This window comes from Moschus berezovskii, chromosome 22 (assembly GCF_049115385.1).
Source record: "Moschus berezovskii isolate FMDL1 chromosome 22, NW_MosBer_1.0, whole genome shotgun sequence".
NCBI classification, from domain to species: domain Eukaryota; kingdom Metazoa; phylum Chordata; class Mammalia; order Artiodactyla; family Moschidae; genus Moschus; species Moschus berezovskii.
Window position 1 is genome coordinate 28,387,431 of NC_142481.1, and position 9,518 is coordinate 28,396,948.

Here is a 9,518-nt window from a genome sequence, read left to right on the forward strand (position 1 = left end):
GAACCCACCTGTTCCTCCTGAAGGGTGGGGCAGGTTAGTCACTACCAGAGCCACTCAACATCCCACTAGCCTAGAGCATAGAAACAAACATCCACCTTCTGCTCTGGGTGGGAGCAGAAGATGGGGACAGAAGGAGACATGGGTCAGGAGCCCAAAATGAGGGTGCTCATTTAGGCTCTGCTGCCAGAATCCCCTGGGGAGGTAACTGCCAATCTGTCCAATGGACAGGCATCAGAATGGGTTGTTGAAAGGACTCTGCATATGGGCTGGAGGTGACCCAGGTGCTGCCCATGGCCTGGTCACAGCAGATCGCCAGGGAGGTGATGCTCCTTGGATTTAAAGACTCCTGGATCCACTGCCCACCTTCAAGCCCAGGCTCAGACCTGTGGTACAAAGCCAGGTATGAACACACAATTCCCTGGCTCAGGATCCAGGTGGGGTCTCTAAGGAATGGCTCTGTCCCACCACCCTCATTTCCACCTAAAGACAAGGGTGCCATAGGCCCAGGTAGAGCTGAGAAAGCCCCAGTAGGTATAAGGCAAAATGGGACTCACGTAGGACAAGTCCTCCAGGCCCTTGCCCAGGATCTGCCCTGACACACAGCTGCTGTCTGAGCCACTGGAGCCACTGGCTGATGGGCACTGGGAGGAAACCTCTGAGTCCTCAGGAGCTGGGAAGGGAGACCAGGTGAGCCATCAGCAGGGGAGGCCCAGACCCCAAGTCGTGCCCTCCTGCCTCTGGGAAAGCCCAGAAACCTACTCAAAGATGGCTGGCTGCCCAGTTCGGCGTCAGTCTCCAGGGCCGCTTCCTCTGGGAAACTGGTGGAATACAGGGGCCAGCGGAAGCCCAGAAGAGCTGGGTCTCTGTGCAGATGCAGGTTGAGGGACCCCAGTACGGAGCAAGAGGCAGGGTCTCCAGGAAGGGCGCTTGAGGCCCCCAGGTAGGGGCTGTCAGAGTCAAAAGAAGCCACAGCAATGGAGGCCCGAGAGCGAACTGCTGCATGAGAAAGAGAGTCCGGTTGGGTCAGGCCAGAGCCCAGCTGGGTCGAGGTCCTGAGGGGAGTGCAGGCTAGGGCTGCCAGAAGCCCACATCGCTCCCTGAGCAGCTCTCCCCACCCCACCCCCACAGCCTGTCTGCTACCTCGGCACTTCAGGATATAGTTGACGGTGCGGTCGTTGATAGCTTCTTCACTGGGGGCGATGTCATGGAAGGCCTTGTTCCCCACACCCATAGACACCATCTCAGCCATGCGCATCTCTGGGTGGAAAGTGGATATCTGGTCATCAGCCCGGCCCTATATCTCTCCTCCTCCTCATATAAGTCTCTTCTGGAAACCCATAGCCTGTGGACTGTCCTATGCACCAAACACTCAGAGGTTTACATGTCCTCAGCCTGAGATGGTGACATCAGGACTGCCTGTTTTTTCTCCTGTGCTGGCCATTGCTGCTGACCTTTTCCACCCTCCCCAGTGTTTCTAGTTCCTGAGGCCCTCCCTAGGGCCCCTCTGGGACAATGTAAGCTCTCCAAGGAGGGGATCATGGGATGAAATGGGGCAGACACCCACCCTTGTTGTGGACAGCCTGTCTCCAGAGCAGGCGGGAGATGTCAGCTGTCCAGGCTTGCTTGGTGGCCAAGCTGGCAGCTTGTAGCACAAAGGTGTCCCTAGCCTTGCGACGGCGAAACCAGATCTCAAAGCGCAGGTTGTTGTCCCCACAGCACTCAGTGAGGCCAAGGTCTGCCATCTGTGTGGCCAGGAGAGGAGCTCAGTGAGGCTGTAGGGGTGCTGGGGGTATGGGGAGGGGCCGGGTGGGCCTACCTTGAAGGAGCGCTTGTAGGTAAACATGTCGATGCCTGTGGGTCCTCGGCGAGGCTTGCTGAAGAGCAACAGCTCCTCAAAGAGGAAAATGCGACGCAGGGATTTGTGGCGCCCACAGCGGACTGTGAACTCATCCTGCCGGACCAACTGGCCCTGTTCCTTGAGGTTGACCTGCCAAGTGGGGGCCTGGTGGGTGCCCGGCCTCTTCTGCACCCTCCCTTCACACCCGCTGCCCCTGGCCACCACAGCCTGCCAAGACTCACATCACAGCCCTGGATGGCATCCATGGCTAGCAAGTCATTGCCGTGTCGCAGCTGGAAGTGCACGAGGCTCTGGGCAGCCCGCAGGGCACTCAGCTCCTGTGCGGGTCCCCCACAGGCCCGCGCCAGCTCCTGCAGCAGCAGCGCGTACTTGCTCATGCGCTGGATGGGCTTCAGCAGGTAGGAGGCCAAGTCCAAGTGGTCCCCCAGTGCCTGCTGCTTGTCCTGCCGGGCGCATCAGACACTGTCAGGGAGCTTCCCATCGTTTGCTCCATCCCCCCTCCCGCTACAGTCTCAGGCTCACCCACCCTGAAGAAGACATGACCATAGCTGGTCATCAGGGCATCAGAGCACGGTTTATTCTTGCTGTAGAGTGCGTACATCCCAAACTGCACCCTCTGCAAAGATACACAGCTTGACCAGGTGCCAATGGGCCAGCATCCAAGGGAGTCAGACCAATTTCGGGAGGCCCAAATTGCCAACATGTCCCCAGGAGGCCTCCCACCGACAGATCCTACCTGCCCTGCTTGGAGTGATGGGTGATCTGGCAGGAACAGGTGCTGTGCAGGGAGGGGCTTGCCTACAGGCCTCTGGGGAGGAAGTCCTGCAAACAGCTCTGCCACTCCCACAGCCCCAAGAGCTCTGCTCTGGTCTCACCTCACCTCGGACGACCCTTCCCCTGCTCACAACACTAAGCTACACTGACCCGTCTTGTTCTCAACCACTGGGCCTCTTTCCTGCCCAGCACGTTGTACGTGATCTTTCCTCTGAATGGAATGTTCTGACTACAGTCCCTCCCTCTGGCCTTAGCTCAAACATCAGCTTCTCTTAAGATGCCTCTCTAACTGTTCTCTCTAAAGGGGGTACCCCTGCCTCACTGCTATCTCACCATCACCTATCTGGATTTTTTTCTAATCCCAATTATAATCTGGAATTATCTATTTTACACTCACATCTTCTCTGCTAAACTAAAAGCACCCTGAAGAACAGGGGCCGGTTGGTCCTGTTCATAGCTGTACCCATCACAGGACCTGACACCAAGGTCAGACCCAATAGCTCGCTGTTGAGTGTGGCAGGGTCAGCCAGGGGCCGCATGGCCTGTGGGGCTTACATGGCGCAGGAAGGCATAGGCCACCCGGGGCGGGTGCTGGGTACAGGCCTCCAGCTCACGCAAGAAAAAATGGCGGTGGAAGTCCCACAGCTTCTCCAGGTTGCCAAAGAGTTGGGCACGCTGGCCACGGAGGCCCTGGGGCACATCAGGGCGATCCAGCTCAGGGAAGTAGTTCTCCATGGTGTAGTCCAGGGCACGGACATACTCCCGCTCCGTAGCCACCATCTCCGCCAGCACCAGCTGAAGTCTACCAGGAAGGTAGAGTCAGGACCGGAGACATCTGCCCTGCCACCACTCTCCCTGCCCTGCCCACTCTGTACCTGTTGGGGCTCCTGGGGTCACAGCTCCCTGGAGGAGGCACGGTGGGGCATGACCCTGACTGGGCACACCCTCCAGCCTCTCGTCTGTGGCAGGCAGGGACAATGGCCTCATGGTGGCACTGGTGGGCAGGTTCTCTGAGACTCAATCCCAGATTCCGATCAAGGCTATAGGCCTTCCTCAGGGGAGGGACAGCGGGTACCGCTGGGACCCGGCTGGCACACAGGCTAGCTGTGCTACCCGTCGGGGGTGACTTCAGAGCAGCTTCTAACTTCTGATCCAGGGCTAGCCAGGTGTCCTGGCACCGAGCCCAGGCCCAGCGGCACTCCTGGCGAATGCCCTCAGATCCCAGCCCTGTGGCTAGAGCCCACATCTTTCGGAAGTGGGCAGGAGGCAAGTCCGGGTGCTTGGTCCAATGCAGCTGCAGCCGCTGCAGCACCACCCCTGGGCGCTCCTGATCCAGCTCTGCCAACACTCGCTGCCCCTCCTCGGCCCAGGTCAAGGCCTGCAACACCAAGGCCAGACATGAACTGAGGAAGGATCGCCCCAAGACTGCTGAGCCTTCTCCCCTATCTGCCCCTCCCCACAGAGCGGTGGCCCCAGGCTGCATCCCCAGTGGATCTGGGCGTCAGACTGAAAACAGGGAGAGAAAACAGGCACGATATCCTTCAAAGCTCAGGCTGCCATAGCACTAAGCAGCCACCCCTCTGACTTCACTGACCCCCTGGAACCAGGGACAGGACCCCTCATGCACCTGCTTGAAGAACTGCAAGAGTCTCTCGGCATCTGCCAGTCGCTGCCGCCGCTGGGCCAAAGCCCTGGAGAAGTCGGCTAGCTGGGTTTGCAGGGTCAGAAAGCGGGCCCCAAAGGGGCCCAGTTCAGCCGCATCACAGCCAACCAGTGGCTGCAGACATTTCTCCCCTCGCCTGACCTGTTCCTGGAGACAGAGCCTGGAATCAGCAAGCCTAGGCCTGGCATTGCAGTTGCTGAGCCCAGGTCTTTTCCATGGATGTCTACACGGCATCATCACGTCACTTCTGTGAAGACCAGACCTCCGCAACCCCACTCCCAACCCCCTCTCTCTGTGCTCCCCTCCACAGCGAAACTCCCTGGAGAAACCGTTACTTTCATCACTACTTCTTAACTATGTTGGCCTTCTGCAACTCCACTTCACTCCCCATCCCCAGCGCCTCTCAGGGGCGCATCCTCTGACGACTCCCATTCAGTAGCACCAAACCTCTCTCCTCTAGCTCCCCTGACCTCTCCCCTCTCCCTGATTCTCCGTGGCTTTCTCTAGTGCTTCCCCCTCCTGATCCCCCATCCCTTACCTCAGCTGTTAAAGCTCAGTGTTCCTGAAGACAGCCCACTCTCTCTCAGGCGATCATGCGCAAACACACCTCAAATATCAGCCAAACACTGACAACCACCAAACGAGCCGCTACACTCCATGCTCCCTCTCCTTCCCTCACAGTGATTTCCAAAGTACGTCCAAGGCTGGACAGATGAACGCCCTTTCCCCCAGAAGGTCTGTCTCTCAGGGAACAGTACCTATTCACCTTTATAAACGCTTCTCCCTCCTACAGCTTCATATGTATCCACCACTGAATCCCATAAATTTCTCAAATGTTATCTCCTCTGCCACCATCCTGGCCAGAGTAGGCATTATTCCCACCTGGACCACTACAAGTGCCTCTTCAATGCACTCTGCATGTCCATCCACCAAGTTACTGTCTACCCAGGAACTATGGTAATATTTCTAGAATACAGATCTGATTATATGATTTTCCTGCTTAAATTGTGCTCCGTTACAGGACCCAGTTCCTGGCCACTGGCCACTCTTCCAGCCTCATTTTACCTCATCTCACCCCACTCTCCCTCCCTCTTCTGCTCTGTATTTCATCCTCACTGACTTTGATGGTTCCTCAGGCAAGCCATGCTCCCTCCCATCACAGGACCTTTGCACATGCTTTTTGCTTCCTCAGTCTGAAACGTGTCTTATCTCTAACCCTCTTCTGCCTGGTAAATGTCAACCTGTCCTTCAGATCTCAGATCAAAAGTCACCATCTCAAGAGAGTCTGCCCAATAACCCTCCTCGTTCAGGACTTTATCATACACTCTAATAGAAACACCTATATTGCTTCTCCCTAGAACTTTTGCACAGAAAGAAATGTGCTCAGTCGCACAGTCATGTCCGACTCTTTGCAACCTCATGGAAGGTAGCTTGCCAGGCTTCCCTGTCCATGGGATTATCCAGGCAAGAATACTGGAGTTGGTTGCCATTCCCTTCTCCAAAAAAGAACATATACATGACTTTCAATCTTTGGTTACAACTGATCTCCTCCACTGGATTCTAATTTCCAAGAGAATAAAGACTAGATCTACTTTCACCCATTTTGCAGTCCAAGTTTCTGGCAAAGTGCTCCAATACCTACACAAGGAACAAGTAACCAAACTCACCTGAGCAATCTGGTCCAGTTCCCGAAAAGGGCCTTGGGCCTGAAGCAGCATGTCCAGTGAGGGCTCCCTGGGCTCCTCAAGTGCTGGCCAGCCCACCTGCTGAAGCCACTCTTCCATCTGGAGGAGTACGAACAAGGAAAGGAGAATTGCTATAGGGCAGGGGTGTTGCTTAAGATTAGAGTGAGGCCCACCTGGGCGGATAGTTCCCACCTGGCGCAGCTCGCTCTCCTGGGCCTCCAGCGTCTGGACCAACTCCAGTGCCTGTATTCGGCGGTTACCCTGCAGTGTCAGTTGGTGCAGCAATCCATCCACGCGGCCATACAGCTCCTCAACCTCGTCCACTGCTGACCTGGTATATGGTACATGGTACACGTCTTAGTGCCCCTTCCAGGTGCCTAGCTCCACCTGACCCTGTCCTGGGACCATAATCCTGGCTGGTGTGGGCCAGACACTGAGTCCTTGGAATGGGACATGGTGGACTGGGGCAAGACCTGGGCTTGTACCTACCTGTAGTCTGGGCTCAGGGTCACCTCTGGGACCTCTTGCTTTAGCCACGTCAGCTCCAAGGCTCCCTGGCATTGCAGCCATGCCAACCGTGGAGAGTCCAGCACATGCTCCATCAGGACCCGTGCCTGCCGCAGCAGTCGACCGACTTCCTATGATTAAGAGCAACAGGTGGTGGAGGCGTGCATGGGAGAAGGGGAAGGAAATAGGGATAATTTGGGGAGGTGTCAAGAGGGGACACTCACCCCAGACTCCACGGGCTGGGGCACAGCCTTCATGCTCTCAATGGCTCCCTGAAGCAGGGCACAAACCACCTGGCAGCTCTGCAGGAGGGCTTCCAGACGCTGTGAACAGAAGCAGGCATGACCAGCGCAGAGCACAGGGCTGGTCCCAGGCATCTTGGATCCCAGGCCACTGCAGCCAGCTATGCACTGCCCAAGCCAGCCCAGGGGAGGCTCCTCTGCTGACCAGATCGCCTGTCTACCCACCCAACGCCCCACCCAGTGTACTGACCATCCGGAAGTCCAACCAAGCCTGGTGACAGTAAGGCAGGCCTCCTCCTAGTGAAGTGAGCAACTCTGAGGTGGAGATGTGGGTCAGCAGGCTTTGGTGAGAGGATAGATGCTCTAACTGCAGAAAAAGAAGGTGTAGTGGACTTGGGGCTGGTGGGGACTCACCCTCTCTTCACCCTGACCAAAACAGCTCAGTACCTGCAGCCCTGCAGGCACTTCCTCCGGCAGCTTTCCCACCAGCAGCACACGGTGCACTGATCCTGGGACTGCTTCCTGCAAAGAATGTGAGCTCAGCCCTGATCCCGACCTTACATGAAAGGAATGGCTGGGGGAAAGAAGGGAGCTACAATCCTGTACTCACTTGCAGTTGGCTGAGCCCCCAGAATATGGAAGAGTTTGGGGAACAAATCCGGGCGTCCACTAGCACGGTCAGTCCCAAGGTCTGTACTTTGCGCCTAAAGGAGCAGGCTTTGGTTGAGTATCTATTTCCCCAACCCTGCCATCTCCTGGCTCAAGTTCTGTCCCCCAACCTCCTCCCCCAACCTGGGGATGCTTCGCAAGTAGAGCAAGAGGCGGACGAGCTCATGGCTGTTGCACTTGGGGTGATTCCAGGCTGAGTTATGGGCACACAGAAGCAGCACTGCCCGGCCTTCTACATCTCGAGTCCCTGTGGGGAAAAGGCAGTGAACATCTGCTCAATCAAGCCACCCAACCTGTACCACCTTTAGTGTCTCCGGGCTAGCTACCTGGCAGGGCAGCCATGCCACTGGCAAGCAGCTCCCAGGCAAGGTCTTGGGCCAGGAGGTAGTCAGTGGACTTCAAGAGCCTGGATCTGTGAGAGTCTTGGGGAGGAAAACCGCTTGGGTCTACCCTGGGCAATCTACCCAGAGACCCCCTATTTACACCTGGGCTTTAGCCTGAGTAGGATCAGAAGCCTCCCCACCTTCAGGTACCCTCTCTCCTTCCCTCCCAAGACTTCCCTGGCCCAGCCTTCCTTACCTGCCTCGAGTAGCTCTGACGATGTCTCAGATAAAAGACCTCCATGGTTCACAGAGTCACTGTCCAACCCTTCAGGGTCCAAGCGGACTGGCATGACCCTGCCTGAAACTGAGTCCCCTGCCAAGTCTTCTCCTTGGCTGTCATTCTCACCCTGTGCCAGACTAAGGTGGGAAGACATTGGACTTAGGAGGATCTCTACTCCAGAGGAGGCTGGTTCCTTCATGTGGACAGAGGACCCTCCTAATGTGCCCTTCTGGCCATGCCCCGACTCATCTGCAACAATCTGTCCTGTGGGTGATTGAAGCTCACCAGGCAGAGGGCTGCCCTGGAGCTCTTCCCCCTGGGCTGCCCCTGCTGGTGGGCTTGGAGGATGGGGGTTCTTAGCCTGCATCTGGGGAGCAGGTTCCCCCTCATCCCAGGCATCTCTGAAACTGCACACAGCAAATCTCCAGTCGGTGGCATGGCCCTGGGACTCTGAAGACTCATCCCCATCCTCCAGGGGCCCTTCCATCACCCCTTCCTTAAGGGTGGGCCTGCTCCAAGCAAACGGTAGAGGAGCTAAGCCCTCGGTGTAAACTGAGACCTCAGCTCATCCAGAAAACACGTTGAAGATGGCCGGGTAGGGCTCCGCGGGCGATGCAGGCAGAAGGCACTAGGCCATAGGAGACACCAGTCTTGGTGCCCGGCAACGGGGAGCACAGCGGCTGTCGCAGCTGAGGCCTGAGGAGAAGGGAGAAAGGCTGGGGTCTCTCCCTGCAGCTCGGAACCGGCGGTGCCGCGCTCCCGCGGGCCTTTGCCCGGAAGGCCCCACGCTGGGGGCCGGCCTGCGCGGGTGGGACGCTCACGGCGAGGGCGGGGCGCCTCCTCGTGCTCGCGCTCACGCCGGCCCGCCCGACCCCGGCCTCGCCATGGGCTCGCGCGCCCGTTCCCTCGCCCGCCTGCCGGCCACGCTCACAACCCCAGAACGCGCCGACGGGGAACCGCGAGACCAGGACGCCATGCAGCCGGAGCCCTCGAACGTACCGCACCGCTGCCTCGACGGCGGCTACGGCTCGCAGCCTCCAGACCGCGGGGGTGGGCACGGGCGCACCAGGGAACGCGGCGGCGCCGCACCGCCCCCTGGGGGCCGGAGGACGCAGCCACCGCCCACCGCGCCGGGCCCGACGGCAGCCGCCCGAGCCCCAGCCGGCCGCACAGCGCCGAGACGCAGGCTCTCGCAGCGCCCCCTGCCGAGCCGCCCCCTCGTTCCCCGCGGGCCGGGACGGCTCGGCTTCACCGCCGGGGCTTCCAGCTGACTTTGACTTGGCTTCTCAGCCCGTCGGTAGGGGCAACGACCAGCGGCCTTCCCACGGCGCCAGAAGCGCTCTCCCGCTGGGAAGGCGGCGTAGGTGCGCGAGGGGGAGTGAGCCAGGGGTCCCCCTGGGGGTGAGGGAGGGGGCTGGCGGAGTGAGGCGGGGAGGCTTCTGCTCTTGAATGCACGCGGGATGAGGGGAGTACAGCCCCAGCCTCCCTGGGTAAAACAAGGAGCGCTTCTGTCAGCC

General features: G+C 58.5%; 1 protein-coding gene across 2 annotated transcripts; it reads right to left on the minus strand.

The window, feature by feature from the left end:
• Window positions 1-68: 68 nt before the first annotated feature.
• Window positions 69-8,943, minus strand: PLEKHG4 (pleckstrin homology and RhoGEF domain containing G4). 2 transcript variants are annotated; one of them, XM_055412555.2, is made up of 21 exons: window positions 7,978-8,943; window positions 7,725-7,820; window positions 7,522-7,645; window positions 7,340-7,433; window positions 7,177-7,251; window positions 6,980-7,096; window positions 6,712-6,810; window positions 6,470-6,618; window positions 6,173-6,311; window positions 5,963-6,079; window positions 4,260-4,442; window positions 3,508-4,010; window positions 3,188-3,434; window positions 2,385-2,474; window positions 2,080-2,301; window positions 1,817-1,987; window positions 1,565-1,742; window positions 1,141-1,257; window positions 760-996; window positions 555-670; window positions 69-383 (listed from the first exon to the last, which is right to left on the minus strand). In XM_055412555.2, the coding sequence occupies exons 1-21, from the start codon at window positions 8,486-8,488 to the stop codon at window positions 378-380; spliced, it is 3,591 nt and encodes a 1,196-aa protein (XP_055268530.2). In that variant the 5' UTR covers window positions 8,489-8,943; the 3' UTR covers window positions 69-377. The 2 variants fall into 2 exon arrangements, with proteins under 2 accessions (XP_055268530.2, XP_088686401.1); XM_088830275.1 differs by having other exon boundaries at window positions 69-396.
• Between the last annotated feature and the right edge of the window lie 575 nt (window positions 8,944-9,518).